Below are 25894 nucleotides of genomic sequence, written 5' to 3'. Positions count from 1 at the left end.
GCTCCAGTCCCTTCACCACCTCCATTGCTCTTCTCTGGACTTGTTTCAGCACCTCAGTGTCTGTCTTGTAGTGAGTGGCTCAGAACTGCCTGTACCGCTGCACGGGGTTGTTGTGACCCAAGAGCAGGACCTGGCACTTTGCCTTGCTGAAACCTCAGACAACTGGCCTCAGCCCATTGATCCAGCCTGTCCAGATCCCCCTGCAGAGCCTAAATAACTGCACAGCTCTGAGGTCAGAGACCCAAATCACTAATCACGGCACTTAGTAACACTAGTTCAATGGTTGCCGCTAAATAACCAAGAAATGCTTTTCCTGAAGGCTCAGAGAACTACAAGACTTGAAATTTTACACTGCTTAAAGAAGTAATCTATTATTTTACTTGATTATTGGTTTAGCAACTAGTATTTAAGACCAACGCATTTTTAAAAAGATTGCTCCTATGAAAGTGAATCAGAAAGCAGACTGCATGAAGAACTGTCATCTTATCTTCTGAAGCAATACTTACCAAACACAGTATCAACCTATCCAGCGTTACAATATTGTATTTCCACACCATGTCATTGAGAATCTCAATGCATTTATTGAGCTGCTGGCCTCCTGCAGAGGTAGAGAATTCATACACCAAGAAATCTGCAAATGTTCTGACATGTGCCACCAGAGCTCTGGCCCCAATTCTTTCTAACACTCTAGCAGGGAAGACAAAGAAAGAAAAAAAAAAGGCAACAAGAAGTTGTTACAGTTATTAATATATTTTTAACTGGTCTACTTGATACACATTAGTGGGTTTTAACACAGTTGTCTTATTAAAAAAAAAAAAGACAAAACTCCCTCCCTTTACTAAATTAATTGAAGAAAACCCCAAAGCAAAGCAAAAAAACCCAAACAACAGAATTCCAAAGTCTGAATACTAATCAGGAGAAATGCTTCAAGTTCACCAATTTCATCTGCAGTATTCTGCCCAGAACCCATGCTTTACTTATGCAATTTTAGTTATACACCTCTTAGGACAATCTTCTGAAACAAAACTTCATTTTTCCACGGTATGCACTTTAATACAGCCATAGCATTATTATGCTATTTCCTCAATGCACTGAAGAGTAACACATGCTATCATAAATACTGTTTCAACAGACCTAACAAGGATTGAAAAGAAATAAATATCCTTTTCACAACTGGAACTGATGCTGTTACTACCAAGAACAAATAAAAAAACCATAGGATTACTACTTCCATAATGAATTTTCATCTTAACCCAACATTTGTTTTTTAAAAAAATACTTGGCCTTTATCCATGCATAAATTATAAATAAATGTGTTATATTTTGTTTACTATTTAAGATTGTGTGAAACACTGCTATTATAAGTAAACTGATTAGTTCAAACACATCATATCCTTGTTTCTCACCAGGAAAAATATGCATTGCAGACCAATCTTAAACACTGCACAATTATTACAGTATGCTGGCTAGTACCTAGCTCCACTCTCTTTTTTCATGCTCTGCATGCTCTGAATGAATTTAAAAAAATCAAGCTGTTACTGCAGAAGGCCTGTGTCCTCAGAACTGGGAATGCTGCTGTAATAAATTTGAAACAGCATGTCTTTTAAGCTCACCTGAAGCCAATTTGATTAATGTGATCAGTGTCTAACAGCATCTTCCATAGGAGACAAAGAAAAAGCGGGGATGAACCTTGAGCAGAAAAGTGTGTGATTATGTCATTTTCATTGGTCATAGACTTCCACTTTCGGTATTCTTCTTCCACATTCTTCTTCAGGTTAAAACGGCTTTCCTGAGGTACATTATTCTGCTTGAAGAACACCTGAAAAAAGTAGGCTTTGCTGTGACTGAGAGCCTATAGAACAATATTTGAACAGGTAAACTTTAAGAGTTCTTACTTTCTTACGAGTTCTTACTTCCTTTTACAATACAACCTATTAGGTAGGGTTGTTATTTCACTGTGACATAACAGTGACTGTTTCATCACTAACATGACAAACTGCCATAGAAAAAAAGGCTTCTCCAACTTTTTATTTTATTTTTTTTAATTTTTAAAACATCTGATTTGCCTTGCACCAGAAGTATCAGTTGACCAAATATAGCCTAAGAATACTCCAGGGGAAGCTAATGCTTTTCTGAAGAAATAGCAATGTCACAATCATGCTGCATTCTTCAGGGACTTGAGATTAATGCAGTCTAGACAGGGGAAGAATCCCACCAACTCACAAAAGGCAAAGGATGTTGTTAAGAGGGTAAGTTCACTGTGTTTCCAGTTGTAAAATCATCAGTTTTAAACTATTACCTGCAGAGGAGCTGGAAAACAGCTTAGTGTATGTGATGCCCAGTTATGTGGAGTAAAACTCATGATAGTCTGCAGTATGTCCTTGCACCAAGTTCCCTGAATTGAATCAGAACCTGTGAAAAAATCTAGAAAATGGATCAATGATATTAGAAAAAACATTTCTTATTGGTATTCCTTTTGTCATCATATCCATCAAAGCTTTGCTAGTTTAACTCAGTTTCCATTTTGTCCAACTTCTCCCAGCCCTTTTCTTTGACTCTTATTTACTCTACAGAACCACCTGGATATTACCTTTCTTATGCTATTAACAATAAGAAAATTATTTTTAGGTTTTGAGCTAGAAATAAAGCAATCATGATTTTAACATTTTATATTTAATTTCCTGTAATGGCAGTAAGATAAGTTTCTGCTGATTAACTGATTAAATTTTTTTCAAAAATCCTGAGGAAGATAATGATGATGAAGTTGCCAGATGAGATTTTATATTGCTTTAAAAAGGCTTCTCAGAAGCACCTGTCCCAATTAAGTAGAAATAAAACAGAAGCCTCATTCCTCCAACCCTTGTGTTGATTTCATTAAAGGTTCAGAAATGGTTAAAAAAAACAAACAAAAAACCCACAAAGAAGTCCTTTTCCTTTCAAATCACCTCTACCAGTCTTTGTGAATCAGTTGTTCTAACTCTCCAGCAACTCTCTAGACTAGAATCATAAAAAAGGAGAGAGCTAACCCGTCAAAGCTAACAAAAACCTGATCCATGTCATTGCACATTGTTAAAACATTAAAACACACCACAGAAGCTTCCCCTTCTCCCTTCCCCAAGAAAGGAAACTCAAAACACACACTACTTTTTCTTAAATGTAAGCTGCAGAGGCTTCCACATGAGCAGTACAGTTGCTGTGAATATTCTATGGTTTTTTTTCTAAATGGCATGTATAAGTAATCAATCCAAATATTTAAATTTAAAATAATGAACCTAAAAATAAGTCAGTAAAAAAAACCCAAACCCCAGTCATATGGTACCTCTGTGTAAACTTTTAAACAACGTCTGATTTCACTACAGCTTTAATAACAGCTTCTTGCCTAAATAAAAGTAGCTAGAAGTTAAGATTACACTTCTTTCAAAACCAGAAGTGCATGGAATATGTTTTATGGCTAGATCATTTCCATGATATTCTATTGAATAGTATTTTAGAGAAATGGCTTGACCACAGCTTTTACTTGGATGTACTGCTATTACCTGTCACATGTGTTGCCCTTGCTAGAGTTAAGATCAAAGCCCTGTTGAGTTCTTCTGATTCTCCTGAAAGAACTGTTTTGGGATCACTGAGGAACCGTGTGAACTGCGGTTGGACTTCCGAGCTGCCCAAAGCTGTGATTAGCCTTAGAGCAGTGCTCTCAACACTGAAAGAAGGAAACAGTCCAGTTAGCAAATCATGTTTCTACTACTGCTTCTAAGGTTCCAAAACCACCTATTTTTCCTCCATTTTCTGCTTCAAATAATACAAATCCAAAAAGATCTGTTTTGAAAATTATGTTCTTAATCGTTTTGAAAAGTTTGCTTTTTCTGCTGTTTAATAAATTTGTTATCAACTATTTCAGTACTTGATTTTTAAATAAAGCACTCAAAAGTAGATTTAGTGAAAACTCCAGCTGCAGAGCCCCTGAAAAAGAGCCTGAAGTCTCTCCAATTTAGAGCCCCCTCACTGTTACCTTTTGCACATCTTCATCTAAAGAAGGGTACACAGATGAATAAATATATGCAAAGCCAGAATAAAAAGGCATGAATAATGCATAGGAAGCTTCAAAGCTAACTACCACCTTGAAGCAGACAGCACTAAATTGTCCTTATTAAAGAAATGAGGAAGTTGAGGAAGTACAGCTTTTGATTAAAAGTACTTTTATTTCCAGTGCTTTAGATGGAAGCACTTTTCACACCAGGTAGTTTGAAGTAATTGAAAAGACTTTTATAACATTGTGTCTTTGAAATACCAAAGCCATAGATAAGTTTATTCCATTTTTGTTGCATGCAGTGCTTATTAAAAGTGACTAACATTTGTATTTCAGATTAAGATGACTAAACAAGAGTGAGGTGAATAAAGAGAGCAAGACCTTGAATTTAAGGAGAAACTTGTTTTAATTTGGTTTTTTTATGCTTGATAAAGGATACGCAACTGGGCAATTTGAATTTGGACTAAGAAACTGAGAATCCTGGTCCAGTGGAAGGTGTCTCTGCCCATGGCAGAAGAATTGGAACTACATAATCTTAAAGGTCCCTTCCAACCCAAACCATTCTATGACTCTATGAATTCACTGTGTAATTAAGATTTTCTGGGTATGAACTGATAATAATGAAGTTGCTCTGTCTCACATACTCCTACAAGATTTATTGTACTCTGAGAGTGAATGGACACTATTTTCTACAACTTTTCTACAATAAACCCCAGATTCTACATAGAAACCGAATCTCATACTCTTCAGCTTTGTTAACAGTAAGTTACTCTTAAAGCTTTTCCCTGGAATTATCTCCATAACCACTCTAGAGCTTCTCTAACCAGGTTTTCCATCTTTTGTGTATTTAAATTAGCCACTGTTTTATGCATTGTTTACGCTGATATAAGACACACACCTTGATGGAAGTACTCATGTCCCGTTTAAGCACAGTTCTCACGGGATTATGGCTAAATATGGCAAACGTCACTCACCACAGATGAAGCTGGTTCTGATTAGTCTGTGGCACAGCAGCCAAGGAATGAAGATGGCTGAGGAGCTGGACTCTGTAATGAGGCTGGATGTGATGCATCCGATAGCTAAACATTTCTAGCAGAGTATGCAAAATTCCCCATGCGTGAGATTTGAACACTGTTGGCAGGAGCTGACCTTATGAAAAAAAATTTGTTAAGTAAGTTTTAGAATGGATCACACTTTGAAATACAACTATAGAGCACACTGGTGTTATTAGGCTGCAAGTCAGATATTTGATTTGAAAAATGTACTACCTCCAAAGAGCATGTGTGCAAGTGCTGTCTGAAGATGCTGTAAATGTATAGAGCTTAATAATTTTTTGAATTAACATATACAGCAGACATGCAAATTATTTTAATGAGGGCGATTAAGTATCCCGTGTATCTAATTAGGTAACTTTGCTTACAATTTTCCATTAAGCATGTTTTTGCACAATGCAGCATAACTAGGAAGGTCTTGACCATACAAGTGATGGCATAAATGGACAGCAGCACATTCATCTGAAATTTACTGCAGCACTAAGACAACTTTTACAATTTCTATTATATTAAAATAATTTATATAAGCTGCATCATTATATTTTCAGTTTTATTATGGTCTCTAGTTGCCATTAAAAGAAAATACTACTTAAAAAAGGAAGGGGGGAAAAAAAAGGTTTTCTTTCTTACTGATAAAGCCTTTGATGCCCAAGGATTCTATTTCCATATAAACCAAAAGGCGACTATAGGTTTCCACAAGAGCAGGAGCCAAGGCCACACTAGATTTTGCATGGGCCAACTTAATCACCCTTGTAGCTATGCTATGAATTAGACTGAGGAAAGAGAGAAAGTGTTTTTCGATCAAAAATATGGACTTGAAATTTAAGAAATTTATTAACTAATTAACAGACCCATACACAACATGTTCAGGCACAGGAAATCTTTCTCATGATAATTAGCCACAAACAGATTTATGGGTTTAAAAACAAAAAAAGCTATCTGCATACTGTACCTCATTTTGGCATGAACTGTGAGTGAATCCAAGAGGTTCATTGGCAACGGGGTAATAGACCCTGATGCCGTACAATTAGTCCCTGGAAGAGGTGTTCTCATGTTGCCATTTCCATAAATAGTCTCTACTAGTACACCCATTGGCAAAGTGAAACACTCTGAATTGGTTGAATAAGCATTGCACAACAAGGCAATTTTGTAGTCATTCATCTGTAAACTTTTATTCCTTAAACTCTGTTGCAAAAACCTGCGTACCGAAGAGGTTAAACATTAGGCAGAAAGAATGCACAGACATTCCAGAAATACCACCACAATAACTTCAGTCAAAAAAATCCATTACAAAATAGTAGAAAAAAATCAAAATAGTTGTTAATTGCACCACATCAAAAGAACTACAACTTATGCCACAGTTTCATTGTGTTACGATTTTTCTATATTAAACAACTCAGCAGATAAATACACTTTAAAAACCACCTTTCGAGATGAAAACTTAACCCAATGTACTGCTTATCCACACTTTCCAAACCACAGCATAACAAAACCAGTCAATTTACTTTCAGATTCTCCATTAGCAATAAAGACTTATTATTCTGCAATAAAATATATCATTTCCATTAGCTGGATGACAGCATTTCCCTTTTTATGAAATATTTTGAGTTTGAACTTTGTCTTTTTGATAGACTTTGAACTCATTCCTTTGATAACCTTTATACAGCATCCCATCACACAATACATCCTGAATACAGACTTGGAACTTCCTATTTCATTATGTCTAGGCACAAATCAAAACATAACAAAAACCCCACACTCACTCATGGTGAAGTTTGAGAGAATGAGGAATGGGAATCTGTAACTTGGAGTTGTCACTATGGGCCTTCCGATTCAAATGAATCCAAATGCAGGTCATTGCAAAAGCATGAGTTGACTGGGGTTTGTTAATATCAGGTACAGGAATGCACTAAAGAAAGAACACATGAATGTGACAAATCACATGGATTAATGTGCAGAAAACCGACTTAGATAGACAGTATTCACAAGGTCACGTTTTTCTTTTTTTCTGACCTGCAGCACCATAAGGAACATTTTTAAAGAATGGATTCTACCCTCATCGTTGTATGCAATTTTAAATCAAGAGCTCTGGAAGAGACCTGGACCTCAATAATTATTCTGAAAAACACTCAAACCAAACAAATTATCTAAGACTTTGGCAAAAGGAAATTCATGCTTAGAGTATACAAATTCCAGACATATATAGTTACAAAGTATGCGCTTTTCCTCTCAGCCTCACACATACATTATTCTGAAATCAGTTATGCTATGTGCTTCCATAGTAGGTACTCAGTGGTTCACCAGTATTTTCTGAAAAATCTAAATTGTTCAGCATCACAGTTAATCCTTAAAGATTAATACATTTCTTATGAAAAGGTAGAAATACACCCCAAAATTAAAAGTTTTGGATACAGACTCAGGTAAATTACTGCCACTGGAAAAGGCACTCTGTCTCTCTCCTTTTGCCAACACCAGCATTTCTTTCCCTTTGATACAGTTCCTACTGCACAAGCACCACTGGCTGCACAAGTGAGACCACCACTGCATAATCAACAGGACTGCAAGACAGATACTTGTAAGAGCAACAGTCATAGATAACATTTAAAGTGCTTGTGAAATTGAACCCTAAGACATGTCCTAGTCACACAAAGACTTTAAACAATTGTAACTCGGAGTCATCACTACAGCTAAAGTAAGTAGTCCCATCACTCTTCCCGTATTTTATGCTGACAAAAGCAACTGCAAGCTCCTGACACAAATTGTACCGAAGAATTTCAGTGAGTCAAAACTAATATATCGGGGAAAAAATTGTTACATATCAGTTTGATACACCACACATTTGTATTATTATAACCACTGACCCAAAGCAGAAAGCACTATGAAAAGAGTTAGCAATCACACTTTACAGTGCTATCATGATGAGAGTTTAAGAACTTCTAACTGTCCCTTCCAGAAGAATGTATAAAGCATGACTAGGATTGGATCTGTCCCAGCAGAATGAATTTTAACTAACCACTCAGTTCTTAGCAACTGAAAGTGTCTTTCAGTGTACTATTCTGTTACAGCTCAGATGTAACGATAAAATTACATGTTTGTCCTTAATAGTCTCCTCAGTGCTTCAACAAACTCCTCAAAACTTTAGTCAAACCAAAGTCAAGGAAGAGAGGAGTCAACGTAAGTTTTTTCTTGCCCCTAAAAACAAACATGTTTACATGGATAGGAAATCCAAGTAAATCCTAAATCCTAAAAAAAATCATTTAATTATGAAGTATCTCTCTTCAACTATGCAGCACATATGTGTTTTAAGAGTGACTCAAGAATGATAGTAATACTGACATATAAAGGTCCCAGTTGAATTAAAAATTAGAGACTTACTTCTTTCTCAGGATACAGGAGGTCAAAAAGCTTCATAACTGGGAGGAAGTCAGCCAGTGCATTCTTCTGGATGCTGCCAGAGATGAACTGGAGGAGCACCCACATTAAGTGGTCTCTCCCCTTAATGAGACCACGGCCTGCCAACTGTCAAAAACATTCAGTAACAGATAAATACTGCACACAGGAGAAAAATCACTGCAAAGATTCCTATAAAAGTACAAGGGCAGACTAAAACAGTTCCAGCAGAGATCAGTGAGAATTTTATAGTAGGACTTCAGTAGAAATGTACATCATGTTTCCAGAAAGAAGAGAAACAGGTACATTAGTTGTAACACACAAACAGACTCTGGGAGAGGCAGAACAATTAATGGTAAGATTTAAAATGCATTTAACTCTTGAGGATCACTGCTTTAAAAAATTAGCAACACTTAAATACTATCTTAAATTGTCACCCTGCAGCCTTGTAGTGAAGTACAGTATTGTCATTAGCATCAGGCCACAGGTTTTATAAACTCTTTCTATAAAGGAAGTCTCTGAACCAGAACAACTTGGGCTTGCTTCATCTGCACTCGTGGATTTTTTTGTGTGTGTGATTTAATTTACCTGTAACAGCAATTCTCTAACAACCAATACACTACTCTTATCTTGCTTACTGTAGTGTTATATTAGATTTGTTCAATTGTTTTGTGTCATTACTATTGTTTTGATGGTTTATCAACAGTAATTACAGAAAAACAGCCCTGGTAAAATTAATTTTAGGGATAACAAAGAGAGCAGAGAACTACAATCCATCACCAGTAAAACATAGTGTACAGTTACATTTTTATGTAACATGGAACTGAGGACAAATGAAGATGGAGCAATGTGTAGTGCATGTTAGAAGCTGTATCTAAATAGCCACAAGTTAATCCTATGAGGAGAAAGAACACCCCTTTCCTACCATCAACAGCATACAGCTCTCTAAGCAAAGAGCTCAGGATGTTGCTGACTGACTGTAACCCCTCGTTTCCCTTCTCAGGACTGGCATCACCCTTAGAACTCAGAGAGGCATTGAGCACCAGAGAAAAGGGCAAATACCAGTATCAGTTTTAATGGAATTATTATTATTATTATAACTTGGGAGTTTGATTGTCAGTATCACTGTAATTGGACAAAATTACCTTTGATTAGATTGCTTTGAGTTGATTGATTAGACAAACAGCAAGTTCCCGCATTCATTTACATGGCGTGTTTTTTAGTCCACAGACAGGGTGTTCATTCTGTTTTAAACTCAGTTGTAAACTAGATGCAACAGCACAGTACTTGGATCTTCTGAATTATGCCAGTTTATCTCTTTATTCTAGTTATTCACACGTTTTGAATCCAAACACAATGCAACATCCCATATATGAATATACTAAATCCAGACCTAGCTCACAGCACCGTAACTTGAGAATCTGACTTACTCCTATACAGCACAATATTAAAAATTTACTTAATTCTTGCACATAAGGTACTTCTTGCAGGGGTGTTGACAATTTTTTAAAACATACTTGTTTCGTTTTTTAAATCCCTCTTACCACGTGTGAGCGATACAAACAATTTACCTTTTGATGGAGCGACAGGACCATATGAGGAAAACTTGCAAACTGAAAGAGCACAAAGAAAATGAGCTGGCTGGAGAGATGCTGCCACAGAAGCTGACTGGTTCCACCATCATCAAACTTCTCTTCAGTCTCAGATCGTTCCATGGCATACACCACAAGATCCACCAGCTGGTCCTCCAGCACAGGGCAACGCTGCTTGTGCTGTAAGGCAGAGATCAGATACAGTATTCCAAAAGCCTTGCCATTAACTCCAGAACTTGCACAGTTGAAGTTACAGTACAGTATTTTGAAAGAAGGCTGGGAAGCATGAGATGAAGTCTGAATTTAAGTTAAGGATAAGTCAGTGTATTAAAGCTGCACTATGTTACAGGTCACAATGACTTTTACATTTTATCATACATTACATAATTGCCTACTCAGTTCCAAAGCACAGCTCATCAATGCACAAATAACATCTGGGGATTTTGTGGATTTTTTTTAACAAAGGCAAGCAGAATGTTATTTCTTTGATCTTGCATTCACAGAAAACAAAGTCTTTTAATGCACAGGTAGGGGTTCTTTTGTTTGTTTGGGATTTTTTTGTTATTTTTTTTTTTCTTCCGTCTTTTCAAAAGTAGGGCTCTCACAAAGAAAAAGATGTATCACCTATATCACCAAATGCAGAGGAAACATCCCAATACCTGATGTAGGTATTTAATGACTATTCTCTTTTTCACTCTCATTTTGGGCTCACCTATAGCCTACCAACTTGCAGAGGAATTAACATCTGGTCATTACCCGTATAATTAGATGCTGTCCTATTGACACAACACCACAAGTTACAAGACAGCATCAAAAAGGCTTGAAAATTAATCAGTGGTATGTTCTACATACTATGAATAGAAATTACATCTCATAGTGATGAGCTCTTCGGATGTTTGACTGCCATAATCTTCACATTGAGCTACACAAACCCAGAAATAGATACACACCATCTCTGATGACTTCTAGCAATGATCAAGTAAGGAATGCATTACATATTCAGATGCACATTAATACAGATGTATGTAAAAGAAGGCCCACTACCTGTGAAGATTATAGATCTTCAGTTGAAAACCATCAAACATAATGTCACATGTTACAAGTTCTTTAATGCAACAACCTTTTCTTATTACTCTGCATTTGTATTGTTACACCCATGCAATGTACTGTTACTAAGGACAAAAACTTTCTGGGAATTAAACTTACTTTAGAAAGTGCTAGCACTTTGGAAATAATCTAACCTGTTTGTTTCAATGCAATCTGTATTCCAGAATGGTCACATTTATTTATTCATTTATTTGGGCTGATGCCTGTAACATAATGCAGCCTTAAAGAAAAAATTATTACTTTAATGATACAAAAGAAAAGGAGCTGAGCTGCTCAAACTCTAAACATGAAAATGCAGTATCCCTTTCTAGAGGCAAAAAGGTGTTTGTAAACAAGTTTTAAAATATCACCCAAATACTAATAAAACATTTTAGGGATGCCTTAGATGAGTTCTTTGACTTACTAGCCAGGCAGCCTAAAAAAACCCTTTTAACTTATAAAGATATAATAAAAGTAAAGAGAGATGCTGAAAGGAGATGCTTGTTCTACCTTTATTGATGATAGTCTTTTGCTTTGAAAAAAAAAAAAGATTCTCTTCAATTAAAGACAGAATGCAAGAATTGGAGAAGTTGTCAAAATACAGTGAACAGCATCCCCTACTGCATGCTCTTCGCCAGCTCAAAAGTGCAGAAAGCTACAATTCCAGCTGTGCTTTCTTGAAGCATGCTTAACACAAACCTCTAACTAGAACAGAAAGCATCAATTATACCTTTTCTTCCAGAACGCCATGTCATTATCACAGACCAACCATGGTACAGGTTTACACAGAGCAGTGTTATCACCATCAAGTCAGAATACTTCGGGTCTTTTGTAGTTCTTTTTTTTCCCCCCTCCCAAAGCAACTAATTATGAAGCAGAGCAGGGTGCAACAGACAACACTAAAGACTAGTTTATAATCCAGCATGCAAAACTACTATGTACAGGGCTTGAAATTTAATAGTTTTCTAAGCACTGGGTTAATGTCCAAAAGCCTAATCATGTTAGGCTATACGAATTTAGAATAAAGTTATTGAAAGAATACAACAGGAAAAATATTACTGTTAAAAAGAGAGCCAGAATTTCCAGTAGGACTTTTCATTATTATTATAATTCTAAGATTGGGAAAAGTTTAAGAACAAGAAAATTTAAAAAATTAATTCAGTCTTTTATTCTGAAAATCATACTTTTATTGCTTTAAGAACAATCTCCAGTAAGAAATATAGCAGTACTTCATGTTCTATCTTCATTAATTTAATTTTCTGGGAATTTTTTTTTCTGTATTTTCAGTGAATATACATTTTTGCACAGACTTCGTATTTGTAATTTTAGAACACTCAGAAATAAAATACTGGCTGCACAGGAATTTGCAGGATTGGGTCCTTGTTTTATTATTTGCTCACAACTGAAAGAACATCTCAGTATATACTGAGATGAATAAAAATACAGGTGAGAGCTGATTACCTTCATAAATAAGTAGGAAGTCATGTTATGGTATGGCTTAAGTAAAACAAAAACAAGCAACAAAAAACCCCCCAACACAGTTTTGGATTGCATATGGAAAAATATAGCATTCAAAATCACTATGCTTTTCTCCTAAAGAGAAAATAATTCAAATTTTTGTAATTTGGTTACACAAACACATATTCTCCATTTTGTCCTGAAAATAACATTTAAAAATCTGATGAATAACCTAATTGAAAACATTATTAAACCATAAAGAAATACAGTGGGGGGAAAAACAGCTACCATGACACTTCAATTTCTTGAGACTAGCCCTCTGATGATGGAGTAGTGGTAGTACTTTAAGTGGATCAAAGCTTCTATTGGATGGTGGTTTGTTGTTCTTATGTGAGTTTGGATTTTTTTCTTTTTTTTTTTTTTTTGGGTGGGGTGGTGTTTAGGTGGGCAAGGTTAGCATTAGATGTGTTCCTTCCTAAAAGAAAAGTATTTTAAGAAGTTGGTAAGGCTGGCTGACAGTTATGATAGTTTTTGAATATTTGAATATTTTAAACAAACAACATTTACTATACTTAAGAAATGGATTCAGAAGACCAAATCACAGAGACCAAGAACTCTACAATAGTAAATGGATAAATGATATCTCCAAAAGTCCAATTCAAAATGCCTGAAGTAGTTAATACAAGACAGAACGACTCCCACACTTCCATTTTCCAAGACTGCATTCTACAAAAACACAAAACCTTAAAGCTTATTCTTTGTATTATGCTTGATTCTATTTCTACCAAGTTTGGTAGCCATTCTCAAGTTTTCCTCATTAAAAAATGGAGTAAGTTTCAACAAGAAACTTGTACGTGAGTGTTCTCAATGCACACCCCTACAGTCAGAAATATATAAAAATAATCACCCCCCTTAAATTATTTGCCAGGTTAACATAGGTAATATTGGATAGTAAGATCCCAGCTATTTTAAACATAAAAGTGAAAGGAAAGTAAATTTTTGAATATTGCATTCTGTCATTCCTTTCACAATGCATGGACAGATAGGAAATAACAACAGCTTCCCCAAGCTAATTATCCTGGTTTGTAGCTAGGAGAGAATACAACTACACATTCACCTGAACAGATTATGGCATAGATAATTTCCTACTCAAAGCTGCAGATCACCACTGCTGGTTGAAAAGGTGGCCAACCAAATAGACTATTTAAAGAGCAAAATCATTTAATACAACTGCTGCTAATTAAAACTTTGTATAACAGAAACAAGACACTTGAAAATTACCTTCTCTTTCAAATATTCCCCAAACCAGAGAAATCAAAGTAACAAAGCCTGTGACTGTTTAGAGGATTACAGTAAGATTGTAACTGCAATTATGCAAGCTAGAATGGCTTTTTATTCTTCATGTAAGTGTGCACATACAGAGAAAGTAAAGATATAAACAAAAACATCCAAAGTGACTTCATGTCCTTAAGACATTACTTAAATTCCATTTTAAGAACCAACTGTAGGATCCCTAAACTAAATCTCAATCTGGTATCAGTGCACTAAGACATTTTCAACTGTTAATCATTTTCAAAAAAATAGATAGTTACATAGTTCAAAAAACTTATTAAAAAGATAACTAAGAATCAGGAGTAACACTCCAGCTAGTAGCAGAATATAAATTGACATAGAATCACAGAATCATTTAGACCACTAAGATCAAGTCTAACTGCAAACCACTATAACAGACATGATAAAATACAGTTTAAATCTCTACTTCCTATAGACTAATTCAAACAGGTATACAAGAGTACGTACTATCCCAGACAGAAGTACACAGTAGCAAAAACTCCAAGTCCCCAGACACCAAGAGAAGACACATTTTGAAGTCCATATTATTACATCAGGACTCATAGTCATACAATTGACAAGGGTATTAGAAAACCTCATCCCACAAGGAAACTTAGAATCCTGAAAGGAACACGTGAATCTATAAATATATGAAATTTTACCTTCATTTTTTACCCTGCAAGGTTAACAGGACAGCTGGATTTGTATGTTTTTTACACAACAAGAGATGGCTTGAATGAACAGTTTTCTAACATAGATCTGCTTAGTTAAGACTGAACCACAAAATTTCGTTGTTCATCTTCAAGAATATTTGAGAACTAGGACAAATCTGGCTGAACCATACCTAGATTCTGATGCCAAAAGATTCAAATGAAGGCTCCAATCCTGCAACTGGATCTGTGTAAATAGTTGACAGGGCATACAAGCAACTTCACATAAATAATTAATGATCATAAATAAATAATGATCATTGCTTTGAGGTGTTTCTATATTTATTTTGAAACAAACGTGGCACTATTTGCATTTCTATTATAGCAACAGTTCATTTCTGCAGGTTATTTCTCTAACAATAAAATACAAAATTATTAACCATTTTACTGAAAGCATTGATATAGTTACACAATTTCTGAAAAGCATGCTACTATTTTTGTCAGGTGGCTACATTAACAAACTCAGCTATAACATGAAGTTAATTTGTACCCAAAAGCAGTAAAATTTCAATGTTTTCCACAGTTTCAAGCAGAGTATATTAATGTTTAAATGGAACGTATTTCCTGTTCTATACCACTACACCATTCACCTCTATATTTGTATTTTTAACTCACATATCTTCAACTCACAAATTTTCAACAGCCCAAACATCATTATGCTGGTGTAATCGTAGCAGCACAGCTATAGTTCATGTTCTGTCAGCATTTCCTTTATAAGCTACATTCTTCACATTTGTTCCTTGGCCATAAAAATTCACGCCAAGATGAAACTTTGTGTAGGAATTCCTATACTAGTAAACAAATTTTAAGGAGTATAGATTAATATGATAAAGTAGAAGTTAAAACCCAGCATTTTTAACATAAATGTTTTTTGACCTGAAAGCACAGACCACCCATAGTTAAAAGAATAAAATGGGTTCAACATATTTTTTGTCTAGATCTTGTATAATTTACCAGCTACAGGACAGATAGAGGAATAGTTTGGTTTATTAACCCAATGCAGACACAGAAATAGACACACAAATACTACTCATTTAAACAGGAAACCTAGCAGCTCATTTCCAAGGTTTAACATTTCAGCTGCTTTAAGATTCTCATATATAACACAAAGTACTGTTTGCCAAGATGTAGGAATCTGCTCATTCAAAAACAGTCCCAATTCAGAAAAAGCACCGGTGTACTTCACTTACAATGGGAAATATACACAAGGTTTCAGGATCATGTAAATTTTATAGTCAAGTTACAAATCTGAAAGAAGTTTCTTAAATGGAAACACTGACACAACCTTCACTATAGTATTGCAAACAGCAACGCTATTTTATAAATCTTATTTTTTAAAGTAGGTGTGGAAATTTTTAGTGTAACAAGGGATAAACTGTAAATATAACACCAATAATTTCAAATTTCAAGCAGAAGCCCACTTGGTTGATTTGCTCAGGCGTTTTATTTATTTTAAACAAGTAGTCAAAATTTTAAGGAATTACTTTTTGTGTGGTATTCTGCACTACTTTTCTTTCACCTAGCTTGGGGAATATTATAATTGCCTGTTGGTAAGTTTTTTACAGAGGCTTCCTAATGATAAGAAAATTCCACTAGTAAACCTTTTTTTTTTTTAAATTATGTATTTACAGCTTTATAATTTTACACTTAAGTCCAGTGGTTCTTTTTCCACCTGCTTAAGGAAAGAAATTTTGAACTAAGCATCTCTCCTCATCTGAAAATTCCAGCAAAGTAAAAAGTTATGACTGGTAAGAAAAATAGTAACAGTCCACTCCAACAAAAATTTTAGGATCAAAGGACCACTGACTGTCAGCTTTATGCTACATCTCTCATATCTCTAGAGATCTGCAGTGAGAATCTGCCCTTGACTAATAGTCCTGCCAATTTCAAGCCCTGCCTGTACATGTATTCTCTAACTGGAATCAGTGGCTACAAAGCGGCCAGCGTATCGTTAGTCACAATACAACAGTAAGGTTGTGAACATACCTGAGCAATGTTCAAGGTCTAGAGCATTGGAGGATGGGCAGGACAAGACAGGACAGAACAAAAATAAAGGAAGAAAAAAAGAAAAGACAAAACAGTGACTATGAGGCCAGCCTCAAGGATCCCCAAGTCAGACTAAGCCCTCCCATTCTAAGGTATAAAAAGAAAAAATGTTAACAAAACAAAACCCAGCTTTCAACTACTCTAGTACTATAACATGCCAATATAACAGAGTACAACAATGCTTTAAAAACTAATGAACAATAACCAGTCTCCTACTGTCTGTCAAAGGTGTACTTGAGGCTGGCCTTATAGGAAAAAAAAGCAATGCAAAAAAAAAATCATATTTTAAATCTCTACTTTTCAATTTAACATTCGTAAAGCAATATACAAATGATAGGAATAACAGGTCCAATTAACCTAATATGATCTCATAAAAAAATAAAAATAAATTAAAAAAAAAATCACTCTCTGTACCTAAACTGTTTTGCTTAGTTAGCTATAGCAAAGAAAAGAGAAAAAGAATAGTGCAGATTCTATGCAGAATTAAATCATGTTACAGCACAGTACAGTACCTGCTTATTCAGACCTAGCATATTGCAGACCATATCCCTTGAATACGGTTGTTCCAGCACATATCTCAACAAAGCAGTCTGTGGCTCAAACAGATCCTTGAAAAAGAAACAAGCAATCACATACAAACATATATTGCCTCAAAATTATGTTTAATACTGAGTTTATGTTTAACAGAATTGAACAATGTAAGAATGAACGTTTAATTTATGCAGATATGTACTATCTGGCAAATTGTCTTGGTCTCTGATAACCAAAAGGAGGAAATAATCACGGCTCTTAAGAAGTGGCAGATTTTATGAGGACCAAGCAGAAGTACATTGTTCACCCAATAAAAGGATAGAACAGCCTTGAACTCAAAGGAAACAAGGTAAGAAAACTGAGGAAACACATGACCAAAGTGCACAAAAATCACGCGTAGTGTGAAGAAATCAGATGTGGAACAACTGCTCACTTCATCTTTCAATAGCTGAATAACATTAAAGAAAAACATTATCTGAAGCTGGGTTCAAAACAAACAGAAGGAGCTGATTCCTCAAGCAACATGAAGTTGAAATATGGCACTCCTTGTCAAAGGAATGTTGAGGATGCTAAAAGCTTAAAGGGGTTCAAGAAGAGTCTGAACAAATATTTGGAAGATGAAGGTTAACTAAATACATAGAAATCACATCTGTCTCAGGAAATACACAAAGTGATAATTGCTGTAGATTATGAACACTATACATGTTAATAGAGACACTATCTTTATATCCTTCCTTAGACAGGATACAGGGAATGGGATGCTGGACAACATGGATTTCTGTCCTGATTCTTTAGAGTTTTTAAGTTCTTTTAGTACATCACTATTTCACACTCAAGAGTTTTAAGTTCAAACAAGCTAACTTAAATATTTAAGTTTGAATTGTAAAATAATCTTTTTTATGCAATGATGAAGAGCACAGAAAAGATGAAATTACCATCCCATTGTCTTCCACATAGCCACTGCTTAATTACTTTTCCAATCAACTCTCCGCTCTCACTTGCTCTCTCACACGCACACACCCACAAAGTACATTAAATTCTGTCTCATGTTTTTCAGTATCATGGGCAGCAGCTGAAATTCCCCTCCCCCCAAAAAATTATATAGAAGTTTCATATTTATTGAATATAACATATTTAAGAAGTTTAATAAGGCATACCTTATCATATGGTAAGAGACCTTTCAAAGGAAAACGAAGGGTTGTAGGATCCAGCTTCCATGAGTTACACATGGCACCTGAGTTATTTACCACAGGAAGGAGACTACAGCGACCTACATGCAAAGAAACATAAATTCTAAACCAATGAAATTGGCCTATTCCCTAATCATTTTGATGCAAAAACTGGCCTCAGACACTTTTATGCTCTCCTTAAATTTCCACCGCTTAAAGCTTTTGACCATAGGATTGCTTCAGGCTGATTTTATTTATCTAACCAATTTTCAACTAACAAAATATCCAAGGAGTAAAATCCCCATTTAATCAGATTAGGTACCTTAAAAATAAAAATATTTGCAAATACCAAGCTAAAAGTACCTTTTTAAGTTACCAGAAGACTGTCCCCTTGCCATTGCTTGACCTAGGGATTTGATTTCGGTACACTGATGCTTTCCACAAAGAAAATGCCATCAGAAATCTAATTATATAATTTAGTCTTACAATTTCCCTTCATTCCCCCCGTGGGTAAGATTCTGTTCAGCAAACGAGTCAAACGTAGGGGTGTGTATTCCAATTACACTCAGTGGAAATCTAGTCGATTCAGTCAGCATAGGCCAATGTGATTCAGCTGATCACACATGAAGTGTTCTGTAAGCTAAATTTACACTTGTTAGTGTAGATTAGGCACCTGGGATTTATTTCATAGGCACCAAGCACACCTGTATATCAGCATCTAAATTTAGGTGCTTCAATTTTGACTTTTGACAGTTCAAATTCCATTACTTCTATTATCCAAACTGGCCATACTATTACCAGATAACCCAAAAAGTAAATATTTATTTCTTCCCTTCAACCATAACTATACAACTCATTTACACATAACAATGCTCGGAAAAAATTGTGTGTGATCCCCATGAGTCATATAAATAAAAGCTATGCCACACTTTCAATACAAGAATAACTACAAGCTTCTGAAACAAAATGCTTTGAAACATTACAGATGAATTTACATTCTTAATCTCTGCACTGAATAAGCTCAGCTGCAATAAAATCTAAGAAAGAAGGAAGCTGTTATTAAACTACTTAATTCTCAAAGCAAACATAAGACACTTCTATCTTCTGAAGAAAATGAAGCAAGCATCACAACTAAAACAGCAAATTTTGATCACCAGATTTCTAACAATAAATGAAGCTGAGCATTTCTTTCACAGAAAAGTAGAACCAGAACTTATACGAGCAAGGAAATGTTCACACAGAAGCCTGCAACAACAGAGTGAGGGCTGAGCAGCTACAAAAGCTGCAATGGAAGTTGAAGTCAGAAAACACCCATGACTAACACACCAGTGGATATGTATTAACTCAAAATCCCTGAGCACAGAAAACCTACAATTTTCTTAACGTCTACAGTACTTAGAAAACATATGACCATGTAACAAGTGGTTAACACTTAGTAGTTAACACTTCCATTACCAGGTTGTACCAAAAAATTATTTTGAACTCATCAATACGAATTTTCCCCTTCAAAGCAAAAACTGAAGGGAATCAAGCCTGAGAACTGACAAGAGTAAAGACATTTCATGAAACAAAAGACCTGAATCATTTGACTTCGATGATATATGTCACTAAAGGTTATAAGAAACAAAATAGTTCAAATAAATTAATTTATTTTAAAGTCATTAATTAAGTCATTCTCTTACCACAAATGGAATTTATCCTTGCTGTAGGTCTGAAGGTATCCACAAAATCCGATACTAAATTACCTAGTAACTGGGTGAGAAAAGGAGGAAAAAAATAAGAATTTAAGTTCCAGATAATGATAAGGAGCATTTAAGACTCAGTACTTTACACATTCTAATAAAAATAAAGGAATCTACTAAAATAACTAGCTTCCTATAGATTTCAACAAGTCAGAAAAATCATTCAGAACCTAAAATCACAAAAGAAAAAATGTGACATTAGAAAGAACGTGCAGGAAGCACTCTTCTCAACTTGCACTCAAGCAAGAGTTTATATAAGAACTGCTTCTCCTATGCAAACTATATTATTTCAATGCATAACACTTAGTAACAGATGATTTAAGGCAGGCTATAATTCCTGTTCATAATACATCTGTTTACCTCTGAATAACAACTCCATATAGACAACTGACACAGATCAGTACACTCTAGTTTAAATCTTGTCTCAAAAGTCAGTAATAATTTTCCCACTAATTCAAGGGAGTCCAGATTTTATCCTTTTCGTGACACCTATTTATTTTAACAGAATGCAAAATTAAAAACTGGATCAATATTACTTTTTTTTTTTGAACAATGACCATTTTCATGGCATCAAATATTTTTGTATCACTGAATTTAAACACAGCTGCTTCTGCAATCATATCAAGCCTGCCACTTAATTTATATGACTAAACACAGAGCTTACTGTTGAATGCATGATTTTAAATCTCCATGAAAAAAATTCAAGTAATTTTGTTTTGTGTGCAACAAAACTCCAGATTACAGTATTTGATATATCATTACCCAATGAGGAAGTTTTCCTTCGGGGTATAGTTTTCTGATTTCTGTAACTGCAAAGTAGGCAGGTAACAAACATGCATTTCTTTCCAAAATGTAGGCTACCACCTATAAATGAAAAAATACATCAGTGTAAAAGACTTTGAATAAGGTAAATGAAGGTGTAGTCTGCCTACTAATCTGAGATAGTCCATTAAAACAGATAAAAGAATTAAAATACTTTTTCTGAAGTTGTATTCTGATAGTACTACTCTAGTCTAAAACTTGTTTTTAATTGTATAAGCCTAAGTTAGACTGTCTAAATCTAAGTAAAACCATGCCTCTATGTCTGCCTACAAAGTACTGCCAACAATTACTATTTTTATTGACTAAGAAAAAAAAAAATAAAGAAACTAATCTGAGTATTAAATCTCATACATCTCACCTTAAGCAAGTCAAACATTAGGCCTGACTCTCCTGTTAGGGATTTTAATGCATATTTAGGATATTTACGAAAATTGCTTTGTTTCCTGCATAAAATGCATTTACAGTCAAGAATAAGGGCACAATGGCTCTTTCCTGTTTAAATGTACCAATGTTCAGAGCCATCCCACCTATTAGAAACTCACTAGCAACAACAGAATGAGGCCTATCTTTTTCTGTAGTGATATAGTATTCAGATAGTTACCTCTCTTGCTGCTAAAAGCTGCTGTACAACAGCTGAGCTCACAGTGTTTGGAATTGTTAAGATTTTCTCTAGGATCACTTTCAACAGGTCTCGAACACCCTAAAAGAAAGCACATAAAATTAACATCCCCAGATATTCTTTATTTTTGACAGAAAGATTACACAATCAAAATGGTCAGACAATATTTTGACAGAATTAGATCTTTGTTGCTAATTGTCAGAAGAGAAATGGCTGCTGAGAATTTGAACACTAATGACATAAAACTGCTTTGGAATGTCTCAATCTTAGGATACCTCAGATGAGAAAGTAACTTGATATTTTGACGCAGATGCAGAGACATCCAACCTACAATGCCTCGTGCAGGCTGACCAGAGTGCTGTGTTGCGTTTTATTTTGTAGTTTATTTTGCTCTAACGCAATCAACAGTGCTGATGAGCTGATTCTCTGCAAGACATGCGTGGTTTCCTACTCCTTCCACTGGAGTTGTACTCTGCCAAAGACTCAGCTTTCCAGACCCTTCTGCTATGTAGCAAGAGGAGTTAAGCAGATGACAAAATTTCAGCCTTAATGCTTGATAGTGTTACTTTCATATGTATACCACTTCTGCAACTGCATTAGGGTTATTTAGCCTGTAACTGAGAAAGGATGAAAGGGGACTGTAACAGAGAAAAGAGTAGGAAGAGTTACATTGTAAATACAAAATTACCTCTTAAGGTAAAGCTCCACTATGAAAAAGCATTAAAAGTGGTCTCACTGAAATTTTTTTTCTCCTGTAAGCAAAGCAGACTTTGAAAGACTGGGTGTCTCTGACATAAAATCATAAAAACAAAGCTACAAACCAACATATTTTAGCACAGAGAAAGGAATGGGTGGAAGATACCTTGTAGTCTACACCTCCAATAATCTTCCGGACCAATTTAAACGTTAATGCCCACAACTGAGTCCTTTCCCATTCAAGTGTATCAGAGTTTATCAGAGATTCACAAACCATCCTAGCAGAAGATAATGCAAGAATGAATGAAAGATAATAAGCACATGTTTTCCAGAACTAATTGTACAATGTCATTGTAAAAATACCTCCAATATTACAATTTCCATCTATCTGATCAATTCATTCCAACATAACTTACCTGGGTGGCAAAAGTCCAGTTTCTACTGCCATTGCTAGGCAGTCATAAAGAAAAGAAATTCTTTTAGGACTATGTTGGCTATGAATAAATCTTACAATCCACTGGACGCACTGTTCATGAGACTCCTGAAAAAGCAGTAGAGGGGAGAAAGAATGTATTTACAGGTAGTGAAACAAACTACAAAATTCATATAGTATCCTACTATGAAGAAATGAAACTAACATAAGAACAAGGCTATGAATTGGTGGAAGTGATCCACCAATGGTCCAACCTACAGTTTTTCCTACAAGTCTTTTGATCTTATCTTGAAGAAGTTCACTTGTCCAATAGAAGTTGTTCAGGTATCCAGTACAAGAAACATCTCCTAGTTTAACCACTGATTTCTACAGTCAACTTTGGTTTTCACATATAAGTTAGCACAGAATAAAGTAAGACAGAACTGTTCTATATTATTCTTCCCTTTTCAAAGTCATAATCAAATTCAATAAAACTAAAGTTGACCAGATGTCCAATGGAACAGTGATGGAACAGTGCCTGGAAGCACCTAGGTTTTGGGAGGTAATTTTTAAACATAAACATATAGTTTCTTTTTTTTTTAATTTTTGCCTACTTATTCACTTCTACTAGAAATTCTGTAACAAATTACCTTTATCTTGTTTATTTTGTTACTGTTATACTTCCATTTGTTTATCTGTATTTGCACTGCACACCAACTTCTGCTGAACAACTATATAACATTACAAATCTCAAAACTAATTTTTGTCTTGCAAAATCTTCCTATATTCTTTACTACACAATATCTGAAAGTAGATTCTGAATGACTGGACACAGACCTTACAGCTAAAGTGCCTGTCTACTAGACGAGGTATCTTTATATTAAAGAAAGTATATAAAGTACACATAAGCAACAAATAAAACGTTAACCTGGGAAAGACTGCTCCAGAACTGCCTAAAAGCTCCCAGGCAGCTGATCAGTTTGGTTCTCTCATCTTCAGGAGTGTCCATAAACATACTAATGCAAATAAGAACATCAGTTATTAGCAGAACCCAATGAAACAAGTAGAAAAATACATCTTTGCAGAAAATCTTGCACAAATAAACTAATATTACACTTACCCAGGAAAAGCTTCTTCAATTACTTCTGTTTTCTGTAAGAGAAAACCCCCGAATGAGCTACTGTTAAAACGTGTTTTTTAAAAGGTTTTCTAGGAGTATCACCCACCAGGACCTTATCAGCTATTGTCGCTCCAGTGTTTGCAACTGTGAAGTTCCCATATCTACCAAGAAGTCCATTCGTTTGTGCTCTACAAAACAGTGACTTAATGACCCAGTGACTTTGGTTCATAAAGGGGAAGTCCTGTTTAATATAATATCTTTCAATCATAAGGTCACTTGCCTAGAGGGCAAAGGGAAAGCAGTGGGCATACTTTTTATGGATAATGCTTTTAGTACTATCCCTCACAGCATCCTTCTGGACCAGCTGTTGAACTGTGGGGTGAGTGGGTTCACAGCACGCTGAGTGAAGAACTGGCTGGAGGGCAGAGCTCAAAGGATTGCATTGAGTGGGTCTGCATTTGGCTGGTGACAGGTCACTAGCAGTGTTCCTCTGGGCTCAACTGTAGGGTCAGCCCTGTTCAATAAATTTATCAATTATATGGATGCAGGGGTTGAATGCACCATGAGCAAATTTTTTGATGATACTAAACTGAGAGGTGTGTTGACTCTCTGAGGGACGAGAGGCCATACAGAAGGATGGCAATTGGTGGCATGAAATTTAAGAAGTGCCAGATTGTGCACCTGGGACAGAGTAATGTTGGGCACAAGTATAAATCAGCTACATATTGGCTGGAGATTAGCCCTTTGGAAAGAGATCTGGGGGTGCTATTTGACAGCTGGCTCAATGCGAGCCAGAGGGAGCCCAGGCAGCCAGGAGGGCAAACCCCAGTGTTTGCTGCTTATGAACACTGTTTTTAACCAGCTGGCCAAAGAGGTGATAATCCTTGGTGTGGCCTCACGTTGAGTAGTGTCAGCAGTTCTGGGGCCCGCAATTTAAGAAGGATGTGGAGGTCCTTGAACGCACCCAAAGCTAGTGAAAGGGCTGGAAGGACTGTCCACCATTGTGCAAATGTATTTCCACTATTTGTTCACACCTTATGCTGGCTGAAGAAAAAGGTCTCCTCAAGACATTCATCTTCTCACAGTCTCCTTCAAAGCGCCTCCTTAAACAGCTTATTCTGCAGTAAACTCAGTGCACTGAATTTGGTGTTGGGTAAGCCACCGGTTTTATGCCCTTTTTATGCCCAGTCCTGCTCTGCGTCAGCTTTTATGTAACACTCAGCGAAGAGCGATTTCAGCCCTGAGAAAACCCCCTCCCCCCACGGATCCCTCGGGCCCCGGAGCCGCCGCTGGCACAGCGCCAAACACGGCCGGGGAGGGCGGCGAGGCTTCACCGCACCAACTACGCCAGGACAATCAGTGGCCCCTCTTCCCGCTGGTTTTCATCTCCTTCGAGATGCCTCCTCTCCGCGAGGGCGCCCGGTGGGCCGCAGGAACCCGGACGAATCCCGGGCCTACCCACAACCCTGCGCCGCCGGCGGCGCCCCGGGGAGGGACTCACCACCACCTCCTCGAAGATGCTCTGCAGCTGCGTCTCCATGGGCACCATGGGGATGGCCATGGGGCCGGCCGGACCCCGCCGGGCCCTTTGTCAGTCGCAGAGCAAGGCGCCCGCCACCCCAGCTCCCGCCCCCGCCGGAAGCTCCTCCCGCATCCTGCTCCCCGGGAAGCGGCTGCTCGGCACGGCCGTTCCGGGCGCCGCCGCCCGCCGCCGCCTGCCCGGCAACGGGGAAAAGCGGGAACAGAGGGCGAAGGGGGAAAGCAACAACCACTTAAAACTTGGGAGTGATTTGGGTTTGGTTGATTTGTTTGTTTGTTTTTGTTTTGTTTTGTTTTGTTTACAAAAATATTTTCTTAGGCTTCTTTGTTTTTTGAATAATCCTTTCTTACAATAATTTGGCAAAATACTGGTTCTGGTTCTTATGGCAATCATCCCTTGCATTATTGTGGGAATATAGTTTGCTGAAATTACTGTGGAGTCATTCATTTGCATAGTAACTCATAGAACAAGCTGAAAATGCGTTTTTCTGAAGACACCTAGGAATACGTTATCACAGAATCGCAGAATTTGTCAGATTAAAAGGGACCAC

At 36.4% G+C, this 25894-nt stretch overlaps 1 protein-coding gene across 2 annotated transcripts in view; it reads right to left on the bottom strand.

The window, feature by feature from the left end:
* The window catches only part of MED23 (mediator complex subunit 23), a 36280-nt gene extending 10825 nt beyond the window's left edge, over positions 1-25455 (bottom strand). The window contains exons 1-21 of one of the 2 annotated variants that reach the window (XM_064649466.1): positions 25306-25455; positions 23805-23836; positions 23613-23700; positions 22689-22813; positions 22439-22550; positions 21559-21657; positions 20898-20999; positions 20076-20145; positions 18382-18494; positions 17206-17301; positions 16634-16651; positions 10041-10241; positions 8455-8598; positions 6843-6988; positions 6032-6277; positions 5710-5852; positions 5002-5176; positions 3537-3700; positions 2300-2424; positions 1614-1819; positions 507-687 (exon numbers count right to left, since the gene is read on the bottom strand). In XM_064649466.1, coding sequence (XP_064505536.1) covers positions 507-687; positions 1614-1819; positions 2300-2424; positions 3537-3700; positions 5002-5176; positions 5710-5852; positions 6032-6277; positions 6843-6988; positions 8455-8598; positions 10041-10241; positions 16634-16651; positions 17206-17301; positions 18382-18494; positions 20076-20145; positions 20898-20999; positions 21559-21657; positions 22439-22550; positions 22689-22813; positions 23613-23700; positions 23805-23836; positions 25306-25365 — 2646 coding nt within the window. In that variant the 5' untranslated portion in view covers positions 25366-25455. The remainder of the gene's footprint in view (positions 1-506; positions 688-1613; positions 1820-2299; positions 2425-3536; positions 3701-5001; positions 5177-5709; positions 5853-6031; positions 6278-6842; positions 6989-8454; positions 8599-10040; positions 10242-16633; positions 16652-17205; positions 17302-18381; positions 18495-20075; positions 20146-20897; positions 21000-21558; positions 21658-22438; positions 22551-22688; positions 22814-23612; positions 23701-23804; positions 23837-25305) is intronic. The other variant, XM_064649467.1, reaches the window with a different exon arrangement.
* Positions 25456-25894: the final 439 nt, after the last annotated feature.

This window comes from Pseudopipra pipra, chromosome 3, assembly GCF_036250125.1.
Source record: "Pseudopipra pipra isolate bDixPip1 chromosome 3, bDixPip1.hap1, whole genome shotgun sequence".
In the NCBI taxonomy this organism is placed as follows: Eukaryota; Metazoa; Chordata; class Aves; order Passeriformes; family Pipridae; genus Pseudopipra; species Pseudopipra pipra.
The sequence above is the reverse complement of the archived record's forward strand: the minus strand, read 5'-3'. Positions and strand labels throughout refer to the sequence as shown.